Source organism: Brachyistius frenatus, unplaced genomic scaffold, assembly GCF_029030835.1.
Source record: "Brachyistius frenatus isolate BFR_SWC_R1_liver_20210118 unplaced genomic scaffold, ASM2903083v1 Contig_13, whole genome shotgun sequence".
Classification (NCBI taxonomy): Eukaryota; Metazoa; Chordata; class Actinopteri; family Embiotocidae; genus Brachyistius; species Brachyistius frenatus.
The window spans coordinates 2,899,900-2,918,785 of NW_027210612.1; the positions used below are offsets into that span (position 1 = coordinate 2,899,900).

An 18,886-nucleotide genomic window follows, 5' to 3' on the forward strand; every position below is an offset into this window, starting at 1 on the left:
GATTATTATCTCGAAATGGACGAAATTGAAAGTTTACAAGTCAGGTATGCTGCCGCTGTAGATATACACGTCTGTGACATTTACAATATCATACGTTCACCGAGAGTTGTGGCGCTAACTAACGTCATTTGTCCGTTTTGCTCCCTCCAGGTGGATACAAGGTTTTACTAACAATAATATCGAGTTTGTGGACACTAAAACGGTATGTTACACATGTGGGAATCACATCTGTTTCCTGAACCTGGAGACAAAAAAACGACGTGTGTTTCGGAGTCCTGGCAGAGGAATTGGTGCTTTGACAGCCAATGGCAACAGTAGGGTTTTTGCATTTTCTGAGCAAAAACTATCCCCATCTATGTTTGTGTACATTTTCCCAGAGCTGCAGTTGAAGAACGAACTAAAAGGTAAAGATATGTTCACTGTAATCTTGCAAGAGATTTTGAGTTTTTGCTGTTTTATCAATATGCATGCCTTTATTTTCTCACGCAAATCCTAAGTAGTTGTTACTGATTCTTCTACGTAGGAAAAGCACAACTGGACTACACATCAATGACATTGAGCAACAGTGGTCCTTTTCTTGGGTGTTGTTCCTCTCTCCCCGACTACACCATTACAGTGTGGTAAGCCACTGAAAGCAGTACACTACCTTGTAATGTGTACCGTATATTTTCAGTGATGTTTATTCAGGCTGACCACCTGCGTGACTGTAATCGTGACTGTGTGATGCAGGAACTGGGAAAGTGCTGAGCCACTTTGCTCACAACCACACGCCGGACAGGGTGTCACCTCTTTGCTGTTCAACCCGCTGAATTGGCTCCAGCTTTGTGCTCTGGGTACAACATCCTTAACTGTCTGGAACATTGAGAAAAGTGGCAGCTTTCATGTCCTGAAACCAAGGTAAAGCATAACTGGCTGCACACGCATGTGGTCAAAGTCGACAGTGATATTTGGACATAACATTTTCTGTGCACTGAATCAGAATTGAATTACCTAGAAAACATGTGTATGTCATATTTGTTGTGTTGCAGTGTGATAGAGCTTCCAAAAGCCGATGGTACCTTTCCTCAGAGAATGACATGCACAACCTTCTCGGGGCTCAAAGAAGACAAGTTACAAAGTTCTACGGTATTTTCCCACTGTCACCCATACATATCGAAATAAGTTAACTTAAACAACCACTTCTTTTTTTTTTAGCGGTGCAGCTTTGGTTTTTTATATCTATTCAAAAATGTCTCGTGAGAAACAACTATGTAAACTGTTACCCAACTCCACATGTGTTTGCACAGACTGAACCCAGGAGCAAAGCCAGACTAACTCCTTCTGCCATCTGCTGGACAGCCACATCACAGCTTTATGTGAGCTGTGTGGAGGGCTTTCTGCTTCTCGTTGACCCAGAGAGACTCTCTGTCTCAGTCCTCCTCAACCCCAAAAGTAAACAAACATCCACACTGAAATTTGGTAGATGTTTAAAAAGTCACTGGGAATAGTTCTACTCTCCCATACTAGTGCTGCCTCGTTTTTTTTTTAAGTGTCTTTTGTGTTTCACCTTTGTTCAGGTGCCTATACCGTCCCTGAACTCAGAAAGGGCAACTTTCAAGGCTTAACCCTTCATAAGATTGGACTGATCGCTGTAGGAAAGGTATGAGCTCATGCACATCTGTATGCCCACTTAGGGCTTCAGAGATCCTCAAATACTCCCACTTACAGCACTTTAAAATGCTTATGTGTCACAGGAAAGTGTTATGCGCTGTCTGCAAATCAAAGGGTCTCGGATCGACATCGAACAAACATGGCAATTAGAAAAACCTGTCACATCTGTGAAGTACTCCCCTGACAATGAAACATTACTTTTATTTTCCGATACAGTAAGTGCTTAAATGTACCATGACATACATTTTAAATTCCATCAAATAATATGGTATTTAATAGTATAAATATTCTGACAACAAAACCTGAGAGCTTAACAGGCATTTTGTTCTTTAGGGGCAGATTTATACACTGAACCAAAACCAGTCAGAGGAGATTGTGAAGGTCCTGGATGTTCTCAGCGGCAACTTTCTGACAGCAGCATTGTTGCTGACTGACATGAACATCTGTGTGGTAAAATACTTGTTGCTCAAGAATTAGTTACATGTGTAATTAAAGCCAATGTCTCTTAAGTGATGTTTCTGTTTTTACTTTTTGTAGTCATTAAGGGATTCTGGAGAACTGCAGCTGTGGTCCTCAGATGGCACCGTCCTCGGTTCCTTGTCTCTTCAAACTGAGGTCAGATTTACAACATGTGAACATTTGGAACCTATCAGTAGCTCCACATCAATACAATTGTCCTATAAGTATGTGAAGATTACTTTAATTTAATCAAATAATTAAATTCATAAAAATAAAAATTAACTTTCTGTTCAGGTGACAAGTCTGGCCTGCTGTCCTATTGCACATTACGCAGCTGTTGGAACAGCTTCAGGAAATGTCCTCTTCATTGACCTGAACACTGAGCAGCAGCCTCGCCTGGTGCACCAGGTTAATCTCTACCACGCTGCTGTGGATCACCTAATGCGAGTATCCATCCACCCCCATGACACCATGGCGTTTCACTTTAACACTGCACGTGATAACACATCACATCATTTCATTCAGGAAACAGAAACATGTTTTATCTTTCTCCGTAAAGCCCAAAAAGGGCAACTACTCTTCCACTTGTGATCAAAAAAGTAAATGAAAATGTTTGTGCTTTTACAGTTTTGATCAAGAGGGGCACTACCTCTTCACCAGTGCCTCGGATTCCCATATTTATGTGCTGGATGCAAAACCATCCAAGATGTTCTCAGTCATAGGATACACAGGTAAATACTCCTACTGTTTCTGCTCTCCTTTACATTAACCACTGCACACATCAATGCAAACGTCATTGTAGGTAAGAATTTATACATACTCTATATCTATAGAAATGTTCTGTCTGCTCTGTGGTTTTCTTTTCCAGTTATTCCCGGCCGCATTTTGTCGCTTTCCTCTTGGTACATCAGGGACTGTGAGGAGGTGATGGTTCTTGCACTGTACGCTGGACAGGAAGACAAACATCAGGATGGCAGCCTGCTCACAGTGCTCTCTCTGCCCACCAGGAGCCTTGCAGGTACAGCACTGATAGAGTTGATGGATTTCCTACCTGCTCCCTAGATTTTTAAAGGCATTTTGGCATTTGGTCAGAAGTTGTTTTCAAATTCACACTGGTTGAACGCAATCCATCATAAAACTATCTGGTATACATCCAGAGGAGAGCAAGCAATGGATAGTAGAGATTTGAGCTTCTCAAAACAGTCTGATGGAGGCAATGTCCACGAGGCAAGATAAGGATCTTGTATCCAACACAGTCATAAAATCACGTGATATTAACAAAAGTAAATTAAACCAAAGGTAAGAATTTTGCAACCTGCAGCTGCTGAATCATCACCTGTGGGTGAGGGGAGGTTTACGAGGTGATTGATGTAATTAAACTAGACTTAAGAATTATGTGCGGGTCATTGTCCTTTACTTCCCATTTAGTTTAACAGTCTAAAAAAAAAAAATCTGCAAGCTTTAAATAATAGTTCATATTTACTGGACTTACTTGCCTTCTGTTCTTTTTGATTAAAGGCATCATACCAGGAGATGTCACAGACAGAGGACCGGTTTTGTTTCCAAAAATTCAAAAACATTCAAAGACATTCTTATAACTGAATTATGGCACCTACAGGGCTTTTTTTTTTTATCCAGATATTTAGACGTGTGGCCTCTAGCATGATTAAAAAGAGTGCAGCGACTGAGTGCTTTACAAAAACACACCTTTTGTTTATACAGCGGCCTGGAAAACGGTGTTGAACACAGACCATGACATGGAGAAGTCTTAGGAGAAAGTGCAAAGTTAAGGCTGTGGCCACAGTAGTGAGTTGTGGTGTATGACACACAAAGTAATAAAACAGAATAAATTAATATAAAATAAAGAAATGACTCTAGAGTGGTTTAGGGTGAAAAACATAGCTGCCAACTGGTTAAAATCACCAGTGACAGTGCATGTGGTGATTAACAACAGTTAGGGATTGGAAAAAAAAAAAAAAAGTATAATCTATTCTATAAAAATGTCCATAGAGACTTTTTATGCGATACAGCACTTCTATTCTCCAAACTAAAGGTTAGAGACCAGCTACTGAAGGATCCCTCGGTAGCAGCAGTTGTGCCGATTCATAATTGTCTGTTTTAGTTGTCACTGCAAACATGTGTTGTAAACTAAACAAATAAAAGAGCCTGACAGTTTCTAAAAACATCTCTTCATCTGCTTCCCATCTACATTTTATTCGTCTGCTTCCCATCATGTTCCTCTGCTGTCCTGCAGGTCCAGATTGTGTAGACCGACATGGTTGTCTGTCTACTAAGGTCCTCAAAGTGTTCAGATATGAGGTGCCCAGTCCACTTACATCCTGTGTTCTGGGAGTCGGTGAGATCTTCGCTTACTGCCACAGGCAGAAAACCCTTCAGCAATTTCAGCTACCCAAGGTTTGCCGCTCTCTTTTTCTTCTTCTCCCTTCAGCATCTTTACAGAAAAATTACAGTAAAGCGTCTGTGTGACTTTTTAAAAAAATAAAACACTGCAGTTTAAAAAAAAATAAATCTAAACAGTGGTGTCAGGTCTGGATTCCTAATCTTTGTATTGATACATACTAAATCATTATCCTGCTCTCTGATTCATCCTCTCAGAGCACAAATGAGTGCTGCAGTCAAGAGGTGGTCCAGCTGAAACCGAGGCAGGAAGTGGAGGCTAATCAGCTTAGCCCTGCCTCTCTTCTTCTGTCTCCTCATCGCTTATGGCTGGCTTCTGTGGACCGAGAAGGTTTACTAAGGGTTAGAAAAACAGCCTCCATTGTAAGACCGCATCTATTCAATTATTTTCTTTTTCTCTTGTAAATGTTTGAATCGTGCTTTCATTTTCTCTGGTGTGTATAATGACGCTGCTTCTGCACCTGTAGGAGCGATACATCGAGCTGCAGTGTCATTCATACCGTCTTGGTGGGATCCGGAGTGTGTCCTTCTCCGCAGACAGCCACACACTCCTCACTGCCGGGTTCAACGATGGCTCTCTCATATGCGCTGACCTCAGGTAAAGCAGTCTGTTGTGCTGACATAATGCACAGCGGTGAACAGTAGAGGGAACTATTGCTCGCAGTAGTGTGTCCCACACAGTTTATATTAAACAGTACTTTTCCTCTGCTACCACCGGCAGCGAGAGCCGATAGGGAAATGCATACAACAGGGGAGTCATGACCATAATTCTCCGTAAGAACCAAGACCTCGTAAAATTCACAGCACAATCTCTCCGCTGAATATCATCCCACTCACATACATTCCACATCCGCCTCCTCCGCTTGCTCCTGCATGCTTTTCTCTTCAAGCTAAAGAGATTTACCTTGTATCACTGCTTATTTATTTTCCAGGAATTGTTTCAGGTCTTGTTATTTTTTATGCCTCTTTCATTTGTTCAATATGTGTCTAATCCACTCGCTGATTAAATTGATCATGACGTTGGAATTTATAGGACACGTTTGGAGACTTTTCTTACGAACAACAAACATCCTGAAAAGACCAGGTATCGTCTATGTGACTGAAGTGTAATAGAGAGCCATTGTTGTCCAAAAACTGTACAAAGCACATCATTGATTCACACCGTTAACATGTTCATTATCACTGTTACTATTTACTCCTGTTTCAGTCACCTGAATTTAAAGAATAAACTTTCTCTTTATGGCACATTTCTATCGGAACAAATGAGTTTAGGCCTGAGTGGCACTGACGGGAAGAGAAAGTCAAAAGTTATAGAGATGAAATAACACACCGTTGCTTTTGGTCTTTTCATGTGACAACAACTAACCTTTACATATGTATTGTGTATATTTGTTTTCTATGGCTCCATACAGAATTCAAGGTGAAGATACCTGTAAGGTGACTGAAGCTACTAAGTATAGCCAGTCTTTGGCTCATTGCTTGAAGGGCATGTTGAATACTGAAAACCCCATCCTCACTGCCTTACCAGTGTGGGGACAAGGGTCCCCAGCCAGCACTGAAAAACCAGAAGAAAGTGAGGTAAACAATTTATTTGTATTCTGTTTTAAACAGTGTACAGATAACGTTTGTTTTTCTTGCTTTTAAAACCCCCAATTAATTGGCAAAAGTTGAAGAAAAATCTTTTAGTATATTAGGTGAACTACAGAAGCCATGTAATGACTTCTATACCTTCATGAAGGTTTCATGGTTCATTTTAAAATAAAAAATATTATTCACTAAGTGGAGTTTCTAAAATGTTGTCACCTCTCAATGTGACAAAATGGTGGAAAGAAATATATAACACAACACAACTCAAAAGTGCTACAAACTACAGCCTCCAAAAATCAATTTATATCTCTCTAAAACTGTTTCATCAAAAATGTTGTATTGTAAACTAAAACTGATGATAATTGGAATCATTATTGGAAAAAAGATTATGCAGGTTTTGTAGGTGAAACAGTTTTATATGAACCATATAAGAGTAATTATTTGCAAGAAAAGTTTGTTTCTGAGCTGTTTCAGCGTTCAACCACAAGTCAGCATTTTATGTTTTTTATGAAGGCCCTGTGGTATACATCTGGTATAATTATTGCACATGTTGATAGATATGATTTTTTTCCTTTTTGCTTGTGCATCGAATTACTTAACTAAACGAACACATTATAAACGTGTCCAATCAATTGTTTTTATTTATCCATGTCTCTGAATTATTTTAAATGTGTTGTCAACACTGCAGGTCAGCGCTGGAACGTCGGTGGATGTGAGAGAACAGGATGAGAGTGCTCCACCTTCAAACCCCACATGGCTGGAAAACAAGCAAGAGGCAGTCAGTGACTAATATGTTGTGATATTTGTGGTAATAGCATGAGATGTGACTAACTGTGTTTCTTTTGTTTCTCTACGATGTTCCAAATGGACGATTACGAAAGTGCCCTTTGCACCTGTGTGTGATATCCAGTTCAGAAAACAGCTGTGCTGATTTTGGCACCCAGTCACTCTGTGCAACAGCTTGATTTACCGTCAGTTTTAGAGTGAGAAAATCTACCAATTAGCAAGTGGTGTAGTGCTATAAAGCAGATAGACGTTTGTGAAAACCTGTCTGAGCTTCTAGGTGACAATAACTTGACACTTGAAGGTGAGGCAGGTCTTTGAATTGTTGGTTTTACACTTCATTGACAATCGCACATGGGAACGGCTGCTTTCTCACCTGCCGTTATGCTACAATGAAGTGTTGGATAGCATTTTTTTGTTTCTCTATGTATTTCAGCTCTATTATAATTACTTCTAAATTACTTTAATTTGTATTTACTGTAGCTTGGGAAGCTGTGATTCTTGTGAATTTGACAGTCAGTTAATCTGTACATTGTGAACAGGTTATAAAAGAAGACAATGAGCAAAATTCTGAGATAAAGAAGAACCTGACGGAAATGATCCAAAATTTGCGTGACACTGTAAGTGAGTTTTACTACTTTTTTATTTTTTTTTTTATTTCAATCCTGCTACAAGTATATACTCATTTGTTCTTTGCTAGGAAAAAGTGATCATGGCAAACATAACACCTGACAGCATCCCACACTGCACAAACACACAAACACGATATCTATTATTGTTTTTCCATTCAGTAAGACTTCCCTGTAATTATACATGGCAGGTCACGGTGTACACACACAATAAATTAGTGTCATCGGAAAGAAAAATGGTTTCTTACAAAACTAAAGCGCTCAAACGCTTACGGCTTAAAACAGCATTTAGAATTAAGGTAATAAATACATTAACAAATAAATGATCATATAAATAAAGTACATATATGAGCGAAGCTGTGAGGCCAGCTAATGTTCACAATTTTCAACGTGAAGTTTAAAGTCCTTTTCAAGAACATTTGATTTGCTGTAAACTTGAATTTTCCGGTTTTATCGATTTGTAGCATTTTGTTTAAGTCTATCGTTAAAAATAGATATCAGCTTCACAAACGGGTTGCGTTGCTGTAAATATTTGATGTCATAAAACAGGCATGTTGGTGCACAAACAGCGCGACTAATAATCTGTGTTGCAGTTCCAAGAGATGCTGAGTGAATACGGAGACCTCCCGGAACAACACTACTACCTGGATGTTGAGGAGCAGAGGAGGGTCGAGGCCACGGCGGAGGAGGAAGTCGAGACGGTACGACAAACACACAAACATGAATGGAATGACTCTTTCATTTTGCTTCGAGACGATCCTTAATGTCCTCACTTTGTAGGTGAGAAGTGAAATAGAACGAGACATTGTAGAAAAAAGTTACCTCCGTGACATCTTGACGAGAGAATGCTGGGACTCTCTGAAGGTCAAAGGCAGGGCCATTAAGGTAGGCTGGCTTAGAAATAAGCACTTAGATGTCAGACTGATGAATGATACATTTCTTAACTCTATGCTTTTCTGTTCCAAATCACTTCTGGGTGTCTTACCACAGGCCTTTCACTCCAATCTTGAGGTGAAGAACTACCCTCTGAAAGAGCGAACGCACAAAGAGCTGGAGGACCTTCGCAGAGTTCAGAATATAAGGACGATTGAAAAGGCTGTCTGCAGTGTAAGTAAAACTGTGGTTTAGATTCTGATTAACGCTGCAAAAAAAAAAAAAATCCCACATGTGATGAGTTACAATCAATCAAACCAGCGTTTACTGTTTTGAATGCGAAACAGAAATGCAGCACTGCAACACGTTCTGAAAGCTGTGACAATGTAGCCGTCTTCGGTGTGCGGTTTTACCAAAATAATTTGACGCGTCGAACCCCATTCCTTCATCTGACCTTTCACTGTCGTAATTTGTTGACATGCTTGAACACGTGCCAGTCCAGCAATGTCGAAACCTCTCTAGATTTACAGCTGTGTGGCCAAAAGTAAGTTGTTAAGATGGTTCTCTTCACTGCAGTATCCTTTTGGTAAAGTTTACAATCTTATGGCCACAGATTTAATACGCAATGTTTATCTCAGCCCTCCTGTTTTCACCCACCTTTCAACTGCAGCAGAGAAGCCTAAAAGAAAGTTCCACTGCTCAAGAAGAAGACCATGGGTGATGAAGGCCACGTGGACCAGAGTCCTGCTATGACAGGGAGTTTCACCTCTCAGTTAGGATATTCAAATCCTTACATCTACGACCAGTTCAGCCTGCAAACCATAGAGCAGAGGATCAACCAGATAATTCTACTCCAGGTGGGGACCTGTTCCAAAACCTGTCAGATCTCAGCCAGGGTGTTATAATGAAGCCTTTTTTTTTTTTTTTTTTTATTGTGCAGGGATTTTCCAAAACAGTGCCCAAACCACACATGACAAAAAAAATAAATAATAATTACATCAAGAAATTGAAAGAAAAAGCACATTCAAAGAAGTGTGTCAGCCTTCTGTAATGGTTCTTGTCAACCTGATCGTAAATAATATTTTCTTTCCCTCATCCCCAAATGCAGGACGTGATTTATCGCATCAAGACGGCTTTCAACGCCGACTTTGAGGCGTTGCACACGCAGAAGGTGCATGAGCTGAAACGTGTGAGCGACAGGAACAAACACATCAGGGTGATCAAGCTGGAGCTGGACGTGACCGGGGAGCTGGACGTGACCGGGGAGCTGTGGGAGCCCGACCTGACCGACAGCGAGTGGCCAGAGAGGCTTTTCACTGTGGACGACTCTGAGGTTACTGTCCTCACGAAACATCCAATCGGTGGACAAAAGTTCACATTGAGTTCAACAAACAAAGACAGCATATGTTGTTGTTGAACTACTTTGTGGTTTGTTTGTTCTTTCACGGTTAAGCGAAGTAGTGAGTGGTCATTGTCAAACGAGATATCACCTTTATTCCACTCCAGATAAAAGTAGAAAAGTACCTCACCCCAGAACAGATAAAGGAGGAGGAGAGGAGGCAGCTGGAAAAGCAGAATCGTCTGGCCGCTGAAGTATGCAACCATAAAATGTTGTTGTTGTTGTTGTTTTTTAGCTCTTGTTTGTCGCAATTTACAAATTCTCCAAATACTGCCATGTAAGATTACCACATCGACGATGAATGCTGACAGTAAATTGAACAACACTTTAGCTGCCTCAGTGATGCAATGTAATAAATAATACATAAAAGTAGTTAAGTAGTGTCGTACTGATGGTTTTGTTGTCTGTCTATTGCAGAGTGATGACTACAGAAAAAAGGCACTTGATGACATGATGGACGGAGTGCTTGAAGTGAAAAAAGAGGACATCTTGAAAATGGTAAAAATTTAAATATTCCAGTTTTTGTTAAAACATAAATAGTATAAGGAATCGATTACAGACATATTATGTTGCACCAAAAAATATACAACACAATGTTTTCTTTCTCACTTACGTTGTAGTTAATCAATTCATTAAGATACTATTTTAAAATGTTTACAATCTTGGAGCTCCTGATAGGACTGACCTCTGTAAAATGTCGAAGCCAGGCTGATGTAATCAGCTGTTAGGTGGTTAAGTGGTCTCGTCCAGCAGTTTTAAGAAATCAGCAGGCTTAAATCTGTGTCCAAAAATGATTAAATGTAAATTATTGTGTTGCAGTGCTCTTTTTGATAAATGATTATTGAATCCTTCGAGCAAGAATGCCAAATATTCTTTGGTTTCGGCTTTTCATTTGTCAAGTTTTACCAATTTTATGATAGTAAACTGGATGTCCTAAATATTTAGACTGTTGGTGGAATAAAACAAGACATTTGAATGTCTCTCCCTGGGTTGTAATAAAATGTAATGGCCATATCATGAAATATAACAATTGATAATTTAATTCAGAAGATAAATCAGAGGATTAATTGATAATGAAAATAATTTTGTTGCAAACTTAATTTAAATGTCGTTTTTGGATTTTAATTAATCTACCTCCGGTAATCATTTCAAAATTTGACATCACAAATGAACCACTTGTAAAGCGTTGATTGTTTCTCTTTACGTTAATGATGCTCTGAGTATTTTTTTCAACTTGAATTCTTTTCTTGGCAGTGTCAGTTGAATTAGACAAATCAGCATGAAGGGCACATAGTTTCTATTGAATTTACTCCACAGGAAATACCTCCGCCTGAGTTTGTTTTGACCAAATCTAATGTTCATTGGAGTGAGGAGGAGAAAAAGGTCTACAAAGAGTATGAAAAGAAAGCCAAAGACCTCAGTGAGGAGAAGGAGAAGTACAAAAAGGTATTATAGAGGCTACATTTACAAATCTGTTTTGCTTTGATAAGAAATGATGAATTTGGATCAGTGATCAATCATTTGTGAACTCTCTGATTGCAGTCGTTGGAAATGGAAATCAAAAAACTCCGGGAATCCATCAAGGATGCGACCAAAACGTTTGATGAATCTTTGACCAAACTGTTAGAGAAGAAATTGAAATTCACAGTCGCTTTACACCAGGTGAGCCTGTATTTATGTACACGTATGTTCACAGCATGAAAAGCTGCATTCTGCTTTCCTTCTTCGGGGTACAGAAAATCCTTTTTAATATCGTTTTTTGATGCGTTTTACAGGAAGAGCTCAAGATATCTTATCTTGTTGAGTCAGTCCACGAAGAAGGAGAGATGAGAAATCGAGAGAAGAAGCTCAAGCACCAACTTGAAAAAATGTTGGCATGCAAGGTCAGAAAAGTCGCACGCAGTGATCCTGTAGGTATTTAGGACTGCCAGCTTCAGAACCTCTTATTCTGGAGAAATGGCAGCGGTGTTCATCCGAGTTCAAGTACAACATCTTCCAGTGACTCAGGCATGTCTTACAAGAGCAAACCTGTGTGGCACGCTCATTTTGTTAGACCTCAAGAAGAACGACAGTCACCATTTCTCATACATGCTGCTCTCGTCTGATAGACCTGCATTTCCCCGACAGGAGGAAACTGAGGAGGAGTTGAAGGGACGCGAGGAAGAAGTAGAACTGTTTCACGAAGCGTATGACAGTATTGTAGCTGAGGACAAAGTAAGCCCGCTGATGATTAAATACTGACATCATTATGACTTTAAATGATGGTGGACATAAAAATAATATCATTCATGTCTCTCTAGCATCTTGACAGAGAATTCCGGACAGAGTTTCTTGACATACCAAGCCAAATGGTTGATTACCTCTATAAGCTGTTCAAGCGTAGACCAAGGTTTGTAATACTGAATAAGTCCACGTGTTAAAAGCTACATTATTTGATATGTAGGTGTTGTACGTTATTTAGCAGTTTCTGCAGACAATATTTTATGCCTCAGGGTTCAAAAGATGAGGACCCAGACAGACACCAACTCCAAACTGTCCAGAGAGCCTCGTCTGTGTGGCTCTCTGGCCCCTGATGGGCTCAACAAAATGCTAAAAGCCATGGACGAGCTAGACGCTTCCGAGAATATGCCAACGGGTTTGAACTCGTCGATCTGGGAGAGGTTTTGTCTTTTCCGCAGAACCAAAGTAGAGTGTGAGCAAAAGGTAATTTGAGGGCAGGGGGAGGTTAAAGATTGTAAAAACAAAAGGAACATTGCCAGTCTACCAAAATATCCGCAAATATGCAACCAGCCTAACACTTTAAAGTCTATTTATAAAGTTGAATCCTTCCAACTGCATTCATCAACAAGGCCTGTTTAATTCATTTACATTACAAATGTAATTCTGTGTCCACCCCAGCTTTTAAACAGATTTGAACTAGCTTTGCCACATCATTGAAGGTATTTAGTTCTTTGTCTGTGTCGATCATCTCATCGTTTGACACGTCCTTCGCAGGTCAAATTAAAAGCTCTGACTCTTGCTGAGATGCAGGCGTTCCTGCACAGGAGGAGAGATGAAAATAAGGCTGCTCAACAAGAAATAAAAAATCTCTCCGACGCACTCGAAAGGTATGACTGCAATTCACGGTGATCACAAGCAGATGCCATTTAAAACTAAAGCTGGCAGAATGGCACTCAAACCAAAAGTCACGTGGGAAAGTTTTTCCTCTGTCGATAATATCCTTCAGCAGAAAAAGGGGATGCAGTAAGGTACAGCAATTCTATGTCACGATGGAAGAATGACGAGTGTTTTTTTTTTTTTTTGCCGTCTCTCCTTCACCAGTCTGCATAAGGAGAGGAACCATCTCCTGAAGAACATCATGGTGCAGGTCATACTCCAACAGGGCCAAGTGGAGGTTTCTACCAGAGGCCTGACTCTTGATTACACAGACATCATTCTTTACCACAGGGACGTGGTGGACGACATCAGAAGCAGCATCAGGGTCAGCCTTTACCATCATACACACACACACACACACACACACTTACTGCAAAACAGAAAGTCATACAAATGTTACCTTTATTAACATGTAAATATAACACGAACAAATGTTTTTCTGTTTGATACAACGGTGCCAAAATGCCTCAAAATCAAGTGGTTTTGATGTCTGCCAAATGATTATTATCCGTATGATCAGAATCGTGCAGAGCAGAAGATAGCCTATATGGTGAAGTGCAAAGACGTCCATAACAGCATGATCCAGCTGGAGTGGGAGCACAAGGTGTTAATGAAGCAGATAGAGGACCTGAACGAGAAGGCGAGGGGCATCAAGATGTTACGAATCTCCAAGGAGGAGCAGGATATGACAGTAATGTGGATTCTAAAATATTCTAAAACTGCCTCATTTTTTTTTTCTAACTTTTCTCCTCAGCCTGTTCAGATTTTACACAACATATACTGGCTCGGCCCTCAGTAAAAACTGTTGACTACAGGATAATCAACAGTTTTTACCCTGTTAATAATTCTGACAAAGTAATCGGTCTGTGATTTCGACGCTGGTATTTTTTTGGGTTTTGGCAGCATCCAATGTTTCGTGAGCAGAAAATTGTTACCAGGACAGATGGGTGATCTTTTATTGATGCAAGCTCCACACCCTAGTTTGTTCTTCTCTCTTCAACTTTTGAAAATCTTCCCAACTATGCTGGTTCAAAGGTTATTCTTTCTTTGTCTCCTCAATCTTAATCTTAGTCATTCGAGGTTCAAGGAAAATTGTTCTGCGCTTCATTAGGCTGCAAATGTCAATAATCTAAGGCACGAACAGGCAGTTTAATTAAATACAGATCTCAAAAGTTCAGGGGACAATATTTTGCTCTCTGTTTAAATCCATTTACCTCTTTATAAAACACGTGAAATTTCAAGTGAGAAATATGAAGAAAAGCTTTGTGGTGGTTGATAAATGACAACAAAAAAAACAAAAAACAGATCAAATCAGTCATCCGTCAGCTTATTTTCAAAGAGTTGATGAGCTTGGCACATGAATTTCCAGGCCTGAACGTGTTTCCTCTGGCAAACGTTTCAGGTACCTCTGCTGTGGCACAGCGTTCAGCTTCCTGTCATTGTTTAAACCCCTGTGAAACAGCGAGACAGAAAAACTGTGACTAAACAAATCTGCCCCGAGACATCCTGAACAACTTGTAATGTTTTTTTGTTGCCACAACTGTTGTGGGATCCGTCATCAAAAGACCAGGCGCTTGATGAAGACCCTGTCGGGAAACTTTGAGCTCCTTCTGTTTTTCTCATTTCTCTCACTTCACACAAGCCAGTTATTCCCTTTTCTTTCCAGCATCTCAACAAGAAGAATAAAATCAGTCATATGGCCAAGCAGGTTTCCTTTTTAGAGAAAAGCATCGCTTTGATGGAAAAGGTAACAGAAAAGTCCCGATGTGTTTTCATTGTTGTGTACTTTTTAGGCTCTCGACTGTTCAGACAATAAGCTCGTTATTCTCCATTTCAGACTCATCTGCAGAGCGTGCAGCGGCGCATAAAAAAGATTGAGCGGATTAACAGGCAGGCAGCAATGAAAGCCAAGCAGACCGCTAATTTAGATAAGCAGCTTCCTGATCTGCAGGTGACCGTGGCAGAGTTGAGGCACATCTGGATAGAAACGGGTACGAAAAACAGCCATTTCAGCTCTAACTAAACCAACTGCAATGAGTTTGCTTACGTTTCCGGCTGATAATGTGGTGCGTTTGTTGCTTAGCTGCACAGGAAAATGAGGTAGCTAAAAGAGAAGAGCGCTACCAGGAAATCATACAGAGAAGAAACTTGGAAGACATCACCAAAACACAGAGGCATGAGCTGGATTTCCTCTGGGCAGAAGTCGAGCGCCTGAGGATGAAGAATTTTCCTTCTCTTGATCAGCTGGAACACAACTGAGCAAAGACTTCTCTGCAACAGATGGCACGATTATATTTACATTTCTCTTAGTGAACATGAAATGCACGAGTTAAGCTGTGAATCGACAATGTAGCAGCAACAAATAAAAACCAGTAGCTGAACTCTAAGAAACATTTGAAATGAGTCCGTTGGTCTGTCAAAGCGTATCATCAGGCGGTGAAGTCGTCCTCTGCGCGGTCAAAGTGCAGAATGCCGTCTTCCAGACCGAAGAGGTCCATGAGCTCGAACAGGCTGGCCTTTCGTCCATCTACGGGGACATCTGACTGGAGCTCATACAGAGCATCCTGAGCACAACTCCGCCACTTGTCAACCAAGGTTTGAAGCTGCGTTAAATCATTCTGGGGAGAAAGAGGAAGGGACGCGTCATAAAAACGACCACTTTCAGTCTACGTAACCAGAAATAATAAATCCCGTTACGTTCTATTTAAAGAGTAGCCGATACCTTGCTTCTGTACATTTTAACCATCTTGAGTCTGCGCACAGTCTCCGTTTTGTCTTTAACCTCCTTCCTGAGATGTTGTGCAAAGTCTTCGGAGGAATCTTGTTTTGGTTCGGGAACGGGTCCAGGGAACCTTTCGCTCCCCGATCTCGCCTCATTTCTGTTTACATCAACATTATGCACGATGATAGGAGGGTTATTAACAGTCTCTGCGGAACCTGCTGAGACTCGTTGGCCATCCTCCTCCGCCTCATCAACACAAAGGCGTTTGGCCACAGAGAGGGGCGAGATGAAGGAGCGCCTTGATCTCTTCAGCCTCTCCTTCAGTGAGGCACTGAGCTTTGGGGGATGCTGTGAAATATGAATCGCGAGGAGAGGGGGAGGAGAGGGGAGGGTACATGGACAAGTGATATTTAAGGAGATTATGTTGAAAGTAAGACCCTATGCCTTAGTAGTTTTAAAGTGATATTATGCAAGAAGGACATCAAAGACGACAGAATTTCCCCTTGGGGATTAATAAAGTAACGATATATATATATATATATATATATATCACAGGACGGGCCGACAACATGGACGCATAGTCCTCTTACCTTTTCTTCTATGTAATCACAGGGACTTGACTCCACTGAGTTACAAGGTGAAGAATACGCAGATCTTAATTTTCCTGCTTTAGGGGTGATCTCCATTGGTGAAACTTTACTTCGACTCATGTAAACTTGCGTTGTTGTTGTTGTTGTTGTTGTTGTTGTTGTTGTTTTGCTGCGGGCACTGCAGTCAAACTTCAGTTAGGTTGCTATGTCAAGTTCCGGTGTTAGCTCGTGAGCAAAGCACGAAAAACGCCCTTGAAAAAAAAAAAAAAAAAAAAATTATCACGAAGACTTAAGGTATTGATGCAAGCTTCCCCAGCAACCACTGAGCAGCCACCAGCTTTAACTATACGCTGATTAAAATATTAAACTTTAAGCGGTATGTTTTTCCGTATTTTGCGGCTCGAAACATTGGATGTCTGCGATTGGACAGAATTTAATGACGTCGAACGAGTAGCATTATGGGAAATGTAGTTATATATAGTGTAATTTGGAAATCTGATGTTTTCATGCGATTTCTTCAACGCACATTACATCCTCGAGGCTGTATTCTCTCTCATCTCTAGTTTTGGCGTAGTTATATGAATAAAAAGAAATCAAATAAAAGAATTAAAAATATCTGAATAGAGTCGCTTGTGATTGAATAAAAGTACTTTTCCCAAACTTAAAAAAAACTGGAACAGGCCCCACTAATACAAGTCATGTGTTTATTACAATACACCTGAATAAAATCAAATAACAGTAATCTGAGTAAATAGTTGTTTTGTTTTTCTGTTTCTTTTAAGAATAGAACAGTATTAGGATTGCTCTTGTGGGATTAAATGGACACACTTCTGTGCTTATAAGAAGTACCCAATAAAAGTCTTTTTTTTGTGGGTTTGTGGTCAGGTCAAGTGTTGTTACCCTCTTTACTAGGTTTGAGTCATATTGTGATTGAGCTCTTCTCATCAGTTGATTCATATCTGTTAAGGGACTTATTTATAATATGTACAGACTGATTCATTCATTGTTGTTTAAGACGTTTTTCCAAACTTGTGCTGATCTCCAACATGACATTTTTTATTTCAGTTTGTGTCTGTGTAGCCGTGAGGAGAAAGGTGTTCATTAAAACGTGATGCTGCCTGAACTTGAACTTCAGTCCTTGGCAGTCTGATATTACACACCCCAAGGGATCTGGGAATTTTTTACATTTTGTATGGATGAATCTTGCAGGGCTGAAAATTAAAGATAATTACTATGCGTGAGTCAGGAGACCGTTTTCTGTTTTTTAAAAAAAAACCTTTTTCTAGTTGATATAAAATACTGTGCTGGCTCCTCAGCAATATACATGGAGTAACTGTAGCAGTGGTATGTGTTTATAGAATCTAGAGGCTATGTGCGACTATGAGAGACGCTGCCAGGTCTTTCATGAAACACAGGTGTGTGTGCTGGGCACTCAGAAATACGACCATTTTTCAACTACTTTCTGTCAAGATGCTCCTTGTGGAGGAGATGTGATTGTCTCATGCAGACTGCAGTGATTTTGTTTATCTGAAAAGTTGTCTTGGAATTTGGGTTCACAGGTTATTTCGATTTTCACTTGGTACTTTGCGTCTTTGGCTTTTGTGTTGTTGGGAGGTTTCCCTTTAATGTGGAGCCATTGTGTCTCATCTGCAAACACTTATCTTGCAGGGGTACATAAACACCACAAATAAACATAAAAGTTTTATGACACAGCCTCAAAATCTGCTCTAGATTGTATGTGCTTTTCAGTGCTGCACATTCATAACAAACACAAATGAACTTGTTGCTAAAACCAACTTATGTGCTGTGAATCCGAGGCTTTTTTTAGCCCCCTTTGGATTTGATTTGACGGCAGACATTTTGACTTGTCATGATAAAAAAAAGCACTGGTGCTATTAATATAATTCATGAGGGCTGCTTTCTGTTCAAGTGTCCTATAGTCAGCCAAGAGAGTATGACGGCGGGACAGCACTTCCAGCACCCTGAAACTGAAGCAGCTAAATAAAGTTTAGCCATCAGTACCTGTAATATTTACACCTGCGCTTTTCTGTCGTGACATGGCAAAATGTTTGCTATGTAAAAGGCCTGTAACTTAAATAGGTCTTAAAAATAAAGTGCTTCCAAAATGGCAGTTTGACCTTTAGCCAAACGACTGTTGAGCCAGTTGGATGATTGAAGTAAATAAACATCTTTTCTGGACGTCCCCTCTTAATGAGACATCTCTCATTTCATGGTCAAAAGTTATTATGCTGACCACATTAATCAAAGAAATAATAATCTTGTCATTTTTGGAAAACAAATTTGACACAATGCCACAAAGTGTACAGGGATTTCTCTCTGTGTTGATGTTGTTGTTCTTTATACTGTATATGATCAAATGTTTTTGTTTCCTGGACTGCAGATGATATTTTCATTTAACTTTACAGTAAGCTATGAATTGTTTTCTCAATAAACCAATCATTAGATCTTATACAATTATAGAAAAGAAACCATCGCAATTTCCTAAAAAGCATTTCAGTGATAACAAATTGTATGTTTTCTATAATCAGCACTCAAACAAAACCAAATATGTTCAGTTTAATATGACAGAAAACAAAGAAAAGCAGCAAACTGTGACAAT

At 40.0% G+C, this 18,886-nt stretch overlaps 2 protein-coding genes across 2 annotated transcripts; one reads left to right on the top strand and one right to left on the bottom strand.

Moving 5' to 3' along the window:
• Nucleotides 1-15: 15 nt before the first annotated feature.
• On the top strand, nt 16-15,216 carry cfap43 (cilia and flagella associated protein 43). The gene is made up of 38 exons (XM_069692606.1): nt 16-44; nt 151-404; nt 524-620; nt 730-897; nt 1,029-1,125; nt 1,287-1,431; nt 1,557-1,639; nt 1,734-1,865; nt 1,984-2,100; nt 2,188-2,265; nt 2,404-2,552; nt 2,737-2,840; nt 2,978-3,127; nt 4,364-4,524; nt 4,726-4,890; nt 4,995-5,125; nt 5,940-6,105; nt 6,803-6,892; nt 7,440-7,517; nt 8,120-8,227; nt 8,307-8,411; nt 8,517-8,645; nt 9,104-9,256; nt 9,508-9,732; nt 9,906-9,992; nt 10,216-10,296; nt 11,116-11,244; nt 11,341-11,460; nt 11,574-11,681; nt 11,926-12,012; nt 12,099-12,187; nt 12,291-12,501; nt 12,793-12,905; nt 13,084-13,279; nt 13,475-13,645; nt 14,621-14,701; nt 14,792-14,945; nt 15,038-15,216. The coding sequence occupies exons 1-38, from the start codon at nt 16-18 to the stop codon at nt 15,211-15,213; spliced, it is 4,917 nt and encodes a 1,638-aa protein (XP_069548707.1). The 3' UTR covers nt 15,214-15,216.
• sfr1 (SWI5-dependent homologous recombination repair protein 1) lies at nt 13,340-16,711 on the bottom strand. The gene is made up of 3 exons (XM_069692787.1): nt 16,267-16,711; nt 15,677-16,024; nt 13,340-15,572 (listed from the first exon to the last, which is right to left on the bottom strand). Exons 1-3 carry the CDS (start codon nt 16,384-16,386, stop codon nt 15,384-15,386), a joined length of 657 nt encoding a protein of 218 aa, XP_069548888.1. The 5' UTR covers nt 16,387-16,711; the 3' UTR covers nt 13,340-15,383.
• Between the last annotated feature and the right edge of the window lie 2,175 nt (nt 16,712-18,886).

What these genes read in the sequence shown, in the direction of transcription:
- sfr1 (XM_069692787.1), bottom strand. Translation starts at nt 16,386, where the DNA reads ATGAGTCGAAGTAAAGTTTCACCAATGGAGATCACCCCTAAAGCAGGA. An exon ending in GTGATTACATAGAAGAAAAG is followed by an intron (nt 16,025 to 16,266) that starts GTAAGAGGACTA and finishes CATATTTCACAG; the next exon opens with CATCCCCCAAAGCTCAGTGC. An exon ending in TTAAAATGTACAGAAGCAAG is followed by an intron (nt 15,573 to 15,676) that starts GTATCGGCTACT and finishes CTTTCTCCCCAG; the next exon opens with AATGATTTAACGCAGCTTCA.
- cfap43 (XM_069692606.1), top strand. Translation starts at nt 16, where the DNA reads ATGGACGAAATTGAAAGTTTACAAGTCAG. An exon ending in TCACTGTGGACGACTCTGAG is followed by an intron (nt 9,733 to 9,905) that starts GTTACTGTCCTC and finishes ATTCCACTCCAG; the next exon opens with ATAAAAGTAGAAAAGTACCT. An exon ending in CTGTTCAAGCGTAGACCAAG is followed by an intron (nt 12,188 to 12,290) that starts GTTTGTAATACT and finishes TTTATGCCTCAG; the next exon opens with GGTTCAAAAGATGAGGACCC.